The sequence below is a fragment of the Peromyscus californicus genome, unplaced genomic scaffold (assembly GCF_007827085.1).
Source record: "Peromyscus californicus insignis strain IS unplaced genomic scaffold, ASM782708v3 Scaffold_4__1_contigs__length_199733344, whole genome shotgun sequence".
In the NCBI taxonomy this organism is placed as follows: domain Eukaryota; kingdom Metazoa; phylum Chordata; class Mammalia; order Rodentia; family Cricetidae; genus Peromyscus; species Peromyscus californicus.
The window spans coordinates 72,089,226-72,102,671 of record NW_026294562.1 but is presented as its reverse complement, the minus strand read 5'-3'; the positions used below and the strand labels follow the sequence as shown (position 1 = coordinate 72,102,671).

The 13,446-nt window shown below is 41.4% G+C and overlaps 1 protein-coding gene across 1 annotated transcript in view; it reads left to right on the top strand.

Annotated features, from left to right (window-relative positions):
• The window catches only part of LOC128123830 (deleted in malignant brain tumors 1 protein-like), a 118,083-nt gene that overhangs the window by 93,931 nt on the left and 10,706 nt on the right, over positions 1-13,446 (top strand). Inside the window, exons 49-61 of the mRNA XM_052760125.1 lie at positions 179-242; positions 1,019-1,057; positions 1,664-1,702; positions 3,824-3,859; positions 4,557-4,592; positions 4,694-4,732; positions 5,489-5,533; positions 6,805-6,840; positions 6,934-6,972; positions 7,130-7,168; positions 10,746-10,784; positions 11,082-11,120; positions 12,757-12,795. Of these exons, the coding sequence (XP_052616085.1) occupies positions 179-242; positions 1,019-1,057; positions 1,664-1,702; positions 3,824-3,859; positions 4,557-4,592; positions 4,694-4,732; positions 5,489-5,533; positions 6,805-6,840; positions 6,934-6,972; positions 7,130-7,168; positions 10,746-10,784; positions 11,082-11,120; positions 12,757-12,795 (529 nt within the window). The remainder of the gene's footprint in view (positions 1-178; positions 243-1,018; positions 1,058-1,663; positions 1,703-3,823; positions 3,860-4,556; positions 4,593-4,693; positions 4,733-5,488; positions 5,534-6,804; positions 6,841-6,933; positions 6,973-7,129; positions 7,169-10,745; positions 10,785-11,081; positions 11,121-12,756; positions 12,796-13,446) is intronic.

Sequence of the window (13,446 nt, the reverse complement as noted above, 5' to 3'; positions counted from 1 at the left end):
GGAGGAAGCTTGCAGCTCAGTTGCAGCTTTGTTTCCACATGTCTTGCACACAATGTGTGTGGTATCTTCAGCAATAGATATCGTTTTCCTACCTGTAATGTCTATTTACAAGATGCACCTACTTAATGATCATAATGACCACAAAATAAATATATCAATGAAAGTCACTCATTTTAAGGCATCTTGTTCTCTGGATTTATACACAGATGCATCTTCAGCCTCAGCAGAAGATACCTCCTCTGGTAATGTTTTTTGACTGTCAAATTTCCTACTAAACAGTCAGAGCTTTTCCTCTATTTGGCAAAGGAATCCAGGTGTGTCTCCTCCTCTCTATCTACAGCTATTTCTTCAAATTCAGCAGAAGCGAGCTCTTCAACTGGTTAGTCTCGCATTGTGATGGTTAACTAAGTTTTCTTATTTGTCATGTTGTGTTTAGAAAATAAGCTTACTAATGATCACATTGACCACAAAGCAATGACCAAAAGATACTTGCACGCACACGCCCACCCACACACACACGTGCATGCACTCATGTGTTCCTCAGATGCTCTTGCACCTGTGTGCGCACATATGTAGAGATTGGAGGACAATGGTGGGTATCAATTTCAGGAGCACCATCCATCTCCTTTGACACAGGGTCTCTCATTGGCTGGGAGCTCACTAATTGGGCTAGAGTGACTGGTCACAGGCACAGGGTTCCTCTTGCTCTGTCTCCCCAGTGCTGGGATTACAAGGTCACATCCCTCCAGGCATTTTCACAGGGGTTCTGGGAATTGATCTCAGATTCATGTGTTTTCAAGGCGAGTGTTTTAGCTACTGAGCTACCTTCTCATACCAAGACACTAAAATGACAAGTCTCTGTTTTCTGGCTTTACACACAGATGCCTCTTCAGTCTCCACAGAAGATACCGCCTCTGGTAATGTTTTCTGCCTGTCATGTTTTTATGTTAATCAAATGACAGCCCTTTCTCTTCTTATTTGGTAAATTATCTAAATATTTATTTCTCTTTATCTATAGATACTTCTTCAGTCTCAGCTGAATCCAGCTCTCCAACTGGTAATGCCCCCAATATTCTGTTTAGCTAAATAAAACGGATTTCTTCTCAGTCATGCTGTAATTAGAACACGAGCCTATTTAATAATCACACGGACCACAAAATAAAGCCCAGTGACAAGAAACACATCTTTTATGTGTTTGTGGATGTTGTTTGTACGGAGAGGATGAGCATCTTTCTGCGTGTCTGAGGCTGGAAGATGACCTCAGATGTCATCCTCACGAACATGTGCTCACCTCCTTTGAGGCAGGGTCTCTCATTGCCCTGGAGCTCACTAATTAGACTAAAGCAACTGAACACAGAGCTATGGGGATCCCCTTTCTCTGTCTCCCCTGTGCTGGGAAGACAGTGCACACAACCACTCCCAGCATTTTTATGTGGGTATTTTGAATTGATGTTTGTAAGGTAAATGTTTTATCTCCTGAGACAGGCTCCCAGTCCAATACACTAATTCTAAAGCATCCTATTTTCTGGTTTTATATATAGATGCATCTTCACCAGCAGAAGATCCATCCTCTGGTAATTTTTCTACCTGTCATACAGTGAGAGCTTTTATTCTTCCTATTGGGCAAAGGACTTAGCCATCCATGTCTCTTCTCTGTCTATAGACGTTTCTTCAACCTCAGAAGAATCAAGCTCTCCAAATGGTAAAGTACCCCATTGTGCTTCTTACCTAGTGTAGAAATTCCCTATTTGCTATGGTATATTTAGACAGTACATTTGTTTAATGACCACATTGGCTACAAAGTAAAGACAGTAAAAAACAACCCCAACCCCAGTATAATTTCATTCATTTCAAAACATCCTGTTCTCTGGTTTTACACACAGATGCCTCTTCAGTTTCCACAGAAGATACCTCCTCTAGTAATGTTTTCTGCCTGTCATGTTTTTATGTTAATCAAATGACAGCCTTTTCTCTTCCTATTTGGTAAATTATCTAAATATTTATTTCTCTTTGTCCATAGATGCTTCTTCAACCTCAGCTGAATCCAGCTCTCCATCTGGTAATGTCCCCAGTATTGTTTAGCTAAATGAGATGACTTTCTTATCAGTCACAGCAGAGATCTCCTCTTGTAATCTTGCAGTCCATCACAGCTCTTAAGTGAAACACAGTCATAGTTTTTCCTCTTTCTATTTGGAAAGTGATTGCATACATACATGTCTTTTTCTCTTTGCACATAGATATGTCTTCAGTCTCAGCAGAAGGGAAGAGTGGAGAGACAACTGGTAAAGTCCTTCACTGTGTTGTCTAAAAAATGAAATTCTTTTTTAAAAAATCTTAGTTGTGTCTATTGGGTATGCACATGTATATGTACACATGAGTGTATGTGCCCTTGGAGACCAGAGACTTAGGATCCAACTGGAGCTGGAGTTACAGACAGCTGTGAGCCACCAACGTGAGTACTGGGAAGTGAACTTGTCCTCTGGAAGAACGGTAGGCAGTCTTAACCAGAGAGCAATCTCTCCAGCACCCCCTTTTAAAAAATAGCATTTAATCATACATAATAGTGAATTTCATTATGATATTTTCAAATGTGTACATAGCATGTTTAATGAAATTCATACCCAATACTCTGTCCAATACTCCTCACACTATGCCTAACCCTGTTTCTATTCCCAGTGAGGATCTTTTCTCCTTTGGTGCCTTTCATTTTATGGACCAATGAGTTGATTTGTGTTACTGGAGAAGCATAGTTGAGGGTTATTTCTGAAAGCCTTGGCAACTTAGCAGTGGCTTATGCCACTAAAGTCAGTGCCCCCCCCCATAGCAATCAGTTATTGTAGAGACCCTTAAGGAGTGGCAGGTCTCTTGAGTCTCCCACTTCCATGACAATGACTATAGGATCAACCTTAGGCAAGTCAGATGCAGGTAATTACATCAGGGGAGAGTTCAAGAGTGCAATTGTACCATACCCAGAAAATTATGTTCCACAGCTCTCCATCACTTCCTCTGGCTTTTACACTTGCTTTGTTTTAAAGGATTCTTAAATATAGTCTTCAAAATGAAGCATGAATCATTAGAGCTAACTACAGTCTTAAATAAAACCATGATAAACCTGTCTACTATTTCATGCTACTCCCCGATCTTAGAGAGGAAACAGAAGTGTCCAATTTAGGCTAAGCCTTTAAGTCGCTTGTTATCATCACTTTGACCAGTTATGAGTCTCTACAGTAACTGCCAACCATTGCAAAAAGAACCTTCTTTGACCAAGGCTAAAACCAGCACTCATCAAAACACAATTACTTAGGTGTCAATTTGACAGCCATGTCACACCCACTTAGCAAAACATCAACCGTAGCTTTGCCACTAGAGCCTATCACCTCTGGAACCAGGGACTTTTGACCACGTCTCAGCACAGAACTCCTATGGAGCAGCCTCACAGCCAATCAGAAGAGTCGGTTACACCTACAAGAGTCATGGCACTCTTACAACGGTGGACATAGCTTTCCGGGATAGTCAGTATTGTAGCCTTCGGGGTTTACAGATGAGAAATGCTGCTGATGGCAGTTCTTCCCCAGCAGCTCACACAGCATCTTCAAACACTACAAAAGCCAGCCAGTGGGGAGGAAGTTTCCAGCTCAGTTACAGCTTCCTTTCTGCATGTCCTGCCAGGAAAGTGTATGGTATCTTCAATAATAGAGATGGTTTTCCTACTTGCCATTCATATTTAGAAAACAAAACTACTTAAATCATATTGACCACAATGCAAAGATCAATGGAAGACTGTCATTAAAAAAATCATTCTGTTCTCTGGGTTTACACACAGATGTATCTTCAGCCTCAGCAGAAGAGACTTCTTCAGGTAATGTTTTCAACCCGTCACATCTATTAATTTAAATACAACCAGAGCTTTCCCCTTTTCATTAGAAAAAAAATCTAAGTATGCCTCCTCTCCTATGGCTCTATAGCTATTTCTTCAACTTCAATAGAAGCAGGCTTTCCACCTGAGAGGGTCCTCACTGTACTGTTTCTATATTCAGATAGTTTGTCAAGTTTTATTTAAAAATATCCCTAGCTAATGATTACATTGTCCAAAGATTTGAAAATACAAAAACGCCAATTCTCCTTATCTCTCTCTCTCTCTATCCATCTATCTATCTATATCTGTGTGTGTGTTCTTATGTGATAGTACGTGCATCTGTGATAGTGCATGAATATGATAGTGTTCTTGCACCTTTGTGCACACGTATGTAGAGACTGGAGGACAATGTTGGGTATCAATTTCAGAAGCACCATCCATCTCCTTTGACACAGGGGCTCTCATTGGCTGGGAGCTCACTAATTGGGCTAGAGTGACTGGTCACAGGCACAGGGTTCCTCTTGCTCTGTCTCCCCAGTGCTGGGATTACAAGGTCACATTCCTCCAGGCATTTTCATAGGGGTTCTGGGAATTGATCTCAGATTCATGTGTTTTCAAGGCGAGTGTTTTAGCTACTGAGCCACCTTCTCATACCAAGACACTAAAATGACAAGTCTCTATTTTCTGGCTTTACACACAGATGCCTCTTCAGTCTCCACAGAAGATACCGCCTCTGGTAATGTTTTCTGCCTGTCATGTTTTTATGTTAATCAAATGACAGCCCTTTCTCTTCTTATTTGGTAAATTATCTAAATATTTATTTCTCTTTATCTATAGGTACTTCTTCAGTCTCAGCTGAATCCAGCTCTCCAAATGGTAAAGCCCTCCATTGTGGGGCTTAGCTAATGAAGAAATTCCTTATTTGTTGTGTTGTATCTAGACAGTAAGCTTATTTTTACATTAATCATAAAGTAAAGTGAGTGAACCCCCCCCATACATTCTACTCATTTCAGAGCATCTTGTTCCCTGGGTTTACACACAGATGCATCTTTAACCATAGCAGAGATCTCCTCTGGTGATCTTTTCACCCCATCACATTTCTTTTTTATTATTATTAAAATTTTTCATTTATTTCTACATACCTAGCAGTTTCTCCCCCCTCCTCTCCTCCCATTCCCTCCCCCTACCTCCTATCTACCCTCTCCCCCACCCACTCCTCCTCTGGCTCAGTTCAGAAAGGGGCAGGCCTCCCATGGGAATCAACAAAGCATGGGATATGAAGTTGAGGCTGGACCAAGCTCTTCCCCCTACATCAAGGCTGAGCAAGGTATCCCAGCATGGGGAACAGGTTCCCAAAAGTCAGTTCAGGTGCCAGTGACAGGTTCTGATCCCACTGCTAGGAGCAAATAGACCAAGCCACTCAACTGTCACCCACATGCAGAGGGCCTAGTTTGGTCCCATGGAGGCTCCCTAGCTGTGGTCCAGAGTCCATGAGCTCCCACAAGCTCAGGTCAGCTGTCTGTGGGTTCCTCCACAGCCCATCACATTTCTTAAGTGAAACACAATCATAGTTTTTCCTCTTTCTGTTTGGAAAGTGATCACACATACATTTCTTCTTCTCTTTGCTCATAGATATGTCTTCAACCTCAGCAGAAGGGAAGAGTGGAGAGCGAAGTGGTAACATCTTTTACTGTGTGGTTTTAACTAATAAGTACTTTTTGTTTTCAATTTTAGCATATGTTAATTATATATGATAACGACTTTTGTTATGACAATTTCACACTTTCATATAGTGTGCTTTGACTATATTCACCTCTATCACCCTCCTCTGTGCCCCTCAGACTCTTACTAACTCTGTTCCTCTTCCCAGTGAGGCCATCTTCTACTTCATGACTTTATTTTATAAACTAATCAGTTTAATTAAGGTTACTTAGCAAAGCATAGGTGAGGAGTTACTTACAAGAGTGCAGGCAACTTATCAGTGGCTACAACATGAAGAAAGCCCACCCCACGCCCTTCACTCTCCCTCAGCAACCATCAGTTGCCTATAGCGCCTCAGGGAGGGATGAGGCGAGGCCTCATGAGCTCCTTCTCTCTCCACAATGGGATGACCATGAGCCCAATCCTGTGCAAGTCTTGTGTATACAATCACAGCTGCTGAAAGTCAAGAATGCAACATCTATGTCTTGCCCAAAAGACAATGTTCTAGAACTCCCTAGGACTTCCTCCTGCTGTTTCATTCTTTCTACTCCTTCTACCATATGGTTCCTGAGACCTGGAACAGGTATATTGAAGTCTCAGTTGGGGCTAAGCATAAAAGTCACTTCTTCTCAGCACTTTGACCAGTCATGAGTCTCTGCAATAACCATAAACCCATGCAAAAACAAGCTTCTCTGGCCAAAGCTGGAAGCACCACTAACCTATGGGCAGAACTATAAGAATTTAGAAGTCAATTTGACAGTCACATTGTATCCACTTAGCAAGAACACCATAGTACCTTCCCCACTAGGGCTTATCACCTACCCAGATCAGTTTTACAATACCAGATAATAAATTCCCTTCTTTGGAGAGGGCTTCAAATCCAGTCAGAAAGCAGCTGGTTATCCCCATAACAGTCATGGCACCCTTACACCTGTGAGAACATCATGTCTGGCATGTTAGCAGTATAGCATTAAAGGGTCACAGCTGAGTAAGACTATTTATAGCAATTATTCCCCCAGCAGCCTAAACAGAACCTTCCAGCACCGTGAAAACTAACCAGCAGAGTGAAAGCTTCCAGAATCTCAGTTTTATTTCTTTATGTCCTGCAAGCCAAGAATTTGTGTTTCTTGCTTGCTTGTCATATAGTATTTAGGAAATGAACCTATTTAATGGTTGTATTGACCACAAACCAGATCAATAAAAAGACATTCTTTTTTTTAAGCTTCATGCTTTCTGTTTTTACACAGATGCATCTTCAACCTCTGCAGAAGAGACATCTTCTGGTAATACTTTCTACCACATTAAGTTAAACACAATTTCAGCCTTCCCTTTATTCAGCAAATGGATACAGTCACGCATCTCCTTTTGACCTCTAGATATGTCTTCAACCTCAGCAGAATCGAGCTCTAAAACTGGTAAGTCCCCCTGTTCTGCTGCTTAAAATACTGAGCAAATACTCATTTGTTGTGTTACAATTAGAAAATGATCTATTAGTGATGACTTTGGCATCTGATACAGACCAGTGACAGAAGGTTCGCTTTAAAGTACCCCCTTCTCTGGCTTCCTGTACAGATACATCTTCATCCTCAGCAGAAGAGACAAGCTCCTCTGGTAAAGTGTCCTGTTGTCACATTTCTTTATTTAAAACATCATAATTTGTTTTAGTTGCTTTTTAAGAAATTGGCAAATATGGTAATTAGTTTCAGTCTGTCATTTTTATACACACTCTGCTGTTGTCACCACCCCCCCACAGCACTTGTGACATTCCAGTCCAGTAAGCCACTTCCTTTTTTGTCCCATGTGTTCTATTACCCCTCTTCCTTCTTAAAACTTCCTTTTCTCTTCCCACAGCCCTTCTCCTGTTTATTGACCTACATCTGTACTCATATGCTCACATATATACACACAGAAAGATTTAAAACTCTCTCTCTGCACATGAGAGAGAATGAGGTATTGTCTTTTTGAGTTTGTTACCTCACATAATACAGTTATTTCCAATTCCGTCAGTTTTCTTTCAGAGTTCATTATTTCATTTTTCTTTACATCTGAATAAAGTTCCATTGTGCATATTTAGCACATTTTTGTTATCCACCCGTCTGGGGATGAACATCTAGCTACTGTGAATATCATAGCTATAAACATGAATGTGCAAGGGTCCTGAGGTAGGACTTAGAGTCCTTTGGGTGTACACTCAGCAGTAGCATAGTTGGGTCATATGGTAGTTCTAATTTTAGTCTTTTGAGAAACATCCACATGGATTTTCATAGTGGCTCTATCTGTTTATACTTCTATCGGTAGTGTATAAGTTCTCCCCCACATCTTCATCAGCATTTAGTTATTTAATTTCTTGATGGCAGCCATTATGATTGGGTCAAGAAGGAAGTAGTTTCTGGGTGGTGGTGGTGCACACCTTTAATCCCAGCACTCAGGAGGCAGAGCCAGGTAGATCTCTGTGAGTTCAAGGCCAGCCTGGTCTACAGAGTGAGCTCCAGGATAGACACCAAAACTACAGAAACCCTGTCTCAAAAAAAAAAAAAAAAAAAAAAGGAAGTAGTCTATTTTTTTAGTGTGTAAGAGATTGTATGTAAGTATGTAAAGATGTGAAGGCAGATGCTTTCTGAGTCCAGAAGAGGGTGTTGGATCCCTGGAGCTGGTGTCACAAGCACTTATGAGTACTTGTTCTTAATCACTGAGCCATCTCTCCATCCCTAGAAGTAGTCTTATCTTGCATTTTCCTGATGAGCTAAGGATGTTGAACAACTTCAAAAATATTTGTTGGTCGTTTGCATTTCTTTCTTTTTGAATTGTCTATTCCATTGTCAGCCTGTCTATTGATTGACAGCTTTAGGGTTTAGGGATTTCATTTCTGCAGTCCTTTGTATTCTGGATAGTAGCCGCCTGTCTGAATTATAGCTGGAGGAGATTTTGTGGGCTGTCTGTTCACTCTACTGGTGGTTGTCTTTGCTGTACAGAAGCTTTTTAATTTCATGTAGTCCCATTTTTTTCAGTTATTTAATTTATTTACTCTGCTAATAGTCTTTTTCAGAAAGTTTTTGCCTATTTCTGCATCTTCAAGTGGTTTTTTTCCCATGTTATCTTCTAGAAGTTTCAGCATTTTGTGTCTTACATTAAGGTTTCTGATCCATCTTGAATCGATTTTGTGCAGAGTGAGAGATGTAGATCTAATTTCATTCTTCCATAGCCACCTACTTGTTGACCAGGCCTTTTCATATATTATTTTCTGACCCCAAAGGTTAATATTTTATTTACCAAGCCTTCTCTTGTTGGCTGAACATACAATAAAAGTGTTGTTACAATCTCAGAGTAACTGGTAGACACAGTTGTCTTACCAATCACAGCTATCCATACTTCATCAAGAGACTTACACGAAAAACTAGCAATCTTAACAATTTTGTTGGAACAGGGTTCCCAAGGTTGGTGTTGGAGTTTACCATTATCAATGAGAGATTAAATGGGGGAAAGCAGAGTGTCACAGGAACTACTCTTCGGCTCTTTGAGTGGGCAGGCCTCCTGGAGTTTGTATCACAGCTTTTGTAAACATCTACCAAAAAACTCCAAACAATCCCACCAACAGCCATTGACTGACTGATTCTGCTTTGGCAGGTTTTTTGAGGTATTAATAATCTTCTCCATCATTGCATTCTCTCTCTCTCTGTCTCTCTCTCTCTCTGTCTCTCTCTGTCTCTGTCTCTCTCTGTCTCTGTCTCTCTCTCTCTCTCTCTCTCTCTCTCTCTCTCTCTCTCTCTCTCTCCCTTTCCTGTTTTCTTCCTCATCTTCACCTTCATCAACTTCTCTATCATATCCATATTCTTCTTCTCCTTCACCAATGATTTCATCTTTGCCATCTTCTTCTTCTATACCTTCATCCTCTTCTTCATCAAACTCTTCTTCCTCAGTGTCCTCATCTTCTTCCTCCTCCTCTTCATCATAGCATCAACCTTTGTATTTAAATCAGGGACTTCCTGGTTCTCTTGGTGAAAATCAGTCGTGGGAGGAGCTTGAGGACACTCTCTTGGTAATTATTCAGGTTAATAACCTCACAGTCAACAGATTTGAGTTTTTTAGATCATCCAAGGTTTTCAGAGGTCTCAAGGTGCTGATATCTTTCATATATTTCCACTTAGATCTAGATGTGTGAGCTTTAAAAGTGCCTTTCTCAACATGTCCAGACCTCTAGATATTCTGCTATCTCTGAGCTCAAGCCTTTTTATTTTAGTACCATGAGGAGATTTGAACCTGATACCAAGCCTACACTAATTAAAATGAGGAACTCTAAGTTCACAAATTCTGCTCTTGACCTCTAGAGTTTCTCATCATTTGATTTGCAGTTGTCCAAGGCAAACCCCCTAACAGCTGGTTCCTCAGCGCTTGGTGGATCTTCTTCCTCGTGTCCGTGGTCCCTTTGTGCCTTGTCTTCATATTTAACTGCCCATGGTGGGAGTGAAGATGGAAGTGGTGTCCTCCACTCTGTAGTGAGGGCTGTGGGAAGAGATGGCTGTCAGTCAGTCTGGAACAGCATAGGGCATGTAGTTGCCCCTCTGCTGGTGAGCATGGCCCCTGGAGCTCCTTCTTCTATTCCATGGGTTCTTAGGCTTGATCTCTTGCAAACTGAGTCATATTTGTTAGGTTTTCTTCTTTATGTATTTTAGGCTGTATTATTGTTTCAACTTGTTGTAGAACCCTGAAGTTCACTCTTCTGCTAGGTCTTGTCTAATGGTGACACTTTCTGCTGTGCTTTTAATCGAGTGACTCTTTCACTTCCAGAATTTCCATTGGCTTTTCCAGTGCCAGTCTTGTGAATGGTTCACATCTAATACTGGCCAGGATGGCAGCAGCAGCAGTGTCCCAGCTAGGTGACAGCAGTAGACTGACCAGCTCCTTTTCCCACTTCAATCCACACTCCATTCACATGTAACCTAACCTCCCAGAGTGCCATTTGTGGGAGATGTTCTTTGGAAAACACAGCTTACAATGGATCATGGGTCAGAGAGTTGGCTGGAGCACTGTAGTGGCACCCTAAGTCCTTCTCCTCAATTATATTCATGATACACAACACAGCTTCTAAATCCCCATCTGACCCAGAGGGTCCCATTTCCTAAACACAAGGAGGACCTTTCCCTTTCTGTTTGGCAAATGGCATTGCTAGGTCTCATCTTTTTGTCTGTAGATACTTCTTCAACCTCAGCAGAAGCGAGCTCTCCAAATGGTAAGTCCCCATTGCGCTATTTAAAATAAAGAGATGGGTTTCTTATTTATTAGGTTTATTTCAAAACTGAATCTGCTTAATGATCATATTGACCACAAAGTAAATATATGAAAAATGCCCCCAGTGTCATTTGGTAGAATTTAAAGCATCTCGTTCTTTGGGTTTACACACAGATGCCTCTTCAGTCACAGCAGAGAAGATGTCTGGTAATCCTTTCAGCTTATGTTAAACACAGTCAGGGCTTTCCTGCTTTCTTTTGGCAAATGAAACTAGCTGGGTCTTTTCTGTTCTTTGTAGATAGTTCTTCAACCTTAGCAGAACCGACCTTTCTAAGTGGTAAGTCCCCATTGTTGCCTTTAAACTTACATAATGGATTTCTTGTTTGTCATGTTGCATTTATAAAACGAGCCTGTTTAATGAGTCCCTTGTCATCAAATAAAGATTAATACAAAGGCATTCATTTAAAGCACCGTCTTCTCTGGTTTGCACACAGACGCTGCCGAGATCTCTGGTAATCTTTTCAGCCTGCTGTGTTTCTTAACTGAAACACAACTATAGCTTTTGCTCTTTCTGTTTGGGAATGAAATTTCTGTGCCCCGAACTTTGTCTATAGCATAAGCCCGATGTACACAGAAACCCCACATCCTCTCCACAGAGATGGTGGTGTTCCTGTTTCCTTTACTCAGCCGTAGACCCCTAAGTGGCCCTTCCACTGCAGGCACCTTCTGCCCAAGCCCTAATCTTGATCAGATGAACCTGAGGGAGGCCGGGCAGAGGGTCCACATCTCATCTGGTTGTGTGTGTTGTTTCAGGTTGCGCTTCGACCCAGCCTGCACACCAGAACACACACACACACACACACACACACACACACACACACACACACACACACATAAACACACACACACACACACACACACCCCAAATAGGTGATGACAGTGATTCTACTTATTTGTTCTTTTGTTTTACACCATGCTGTTGGTCAAACCAAAGCATTTTTCTCCATTTCCCACTCCAGGCCTCTTCTACCCTGGGCATACTCCTTGCTCACTGCAGCCCCCGGGAAAGCCACTTTCTGAGCAATAGTCAGCCAAACAGAAACAGGCCCATAGCAAGTCCTATTTCTCCAGGAGAAGTCAGAAGATAGGACAGGGGTGGCAAGAGAGGCCAGTCAGCTCCCCTAGAGCGCAACAGGCCTCCACTGCTTGCAACACTGATCACTGTGATGGCGGCAGGTAGATGCTGGGGACAGCAAGAACAGGCTATTGGAGCCTCAGGTGCAGAACCAGGAGGAGAATGTAGGAGAGATCTCTTATTTTTGGAGGAAAATGAGTCACAGAGAAGAAACTCGTTTGCTTAAGATCCCTGAGCAAGATAAAAACCAGGTGTCGCAACTCTCATCCAAGGTCCTTCCAATGCCTGGTGTTTTCAGGAAAATCTTCTGATTCCTGTGACAGTTCTGTCTTCAGTAATAAGCCCTCTGCTGCTCTGTCTGTCATTAATGTGACCATTAACCCTTACCTTATTTCTTTTGTAGTTCACCCTGAGTCCAGCATGAATGCAGCTCCCACAACTTATGACCCTGAAATACAGAATAGTTAGAAAGAACATGGGCCCTGGGGCTTGAAGGTTTAAGCTGAGAATGACCTGGTCCTGTTACCCTGAGACTTCCTCTGAAGTCTCCATTTCTTTCAATACTAAAGCAGTGATAAAAACTTCCCCAGATTAGTTTTTGTAAGAATCAGGGGAGTAGATTATCTGGCATGCTGGAGATGTGCACCATGAAAATGTTCTTCAGTCATGTTCCACAACATCAGCTTCTCACACATCCTGCCATACCAACATGCAGAAACACACACAATAAATGCATACTGCTCTGGAACAGGCTTATTATTGTAGACCTGAAGTCTAATGTAGAATTTCAATGAAGTCACATTTTAATCCCTTCTTTTCACTGCTTTTTTTTTTTCAGCCACAGTTCCAACTTTGACAAAAGTGACCCTGCCACCTGGTAATGATCACCCGTGCTTATTGATGGAGCAGAGCTCCATTTTCTAATTTATGTGACCACATTTCATCTCCTCATCTGTTGCTAACGTTTCTACCTGGCTTCCCTTTGTATTGTTTACTATACTAGTCCATCTTTTTTTCATTTAAAACTTCACCCAAGGACCTTGATCCTCCCCTTTATTCTCAGCCCTTATAAAAATGTTGCCTAATGCCTGATATGGTGACATACACCTTTATTGCCAACACTTAGGAGGCAGAAGCATGTGAGTTTCTGTGAATTTGAATCAGCTTAGTCTACATAAGAAGTTCCAGGAGCTAGCCAGGACTAAGTAGTGAGACCTTGTCTCAAAAAAAAATTACCTATACAATTGAATGGTTTTTATTATTTTTTCCTTTAAAAATCGATGTGTAAAGTTCTGTTTTGAGCATTTAACAAATTGTTTTTCTCTTGGAGAATAAAAAAAACATAACAATATTTGTTATATTTTGATGCCGAGAGAGTAAAATGTCATGAATAGCATTTCTGTGCTCAAGTCAATGGATTGGGGTCTGAAATAACAGAAAGCATTTCCTCTTCAGCTTGAAACTGAAATGCGAGCCTGTGAGGGTGAGCATTTGTAAACCTCTAACATTTTGCATTGATGAGGCAATT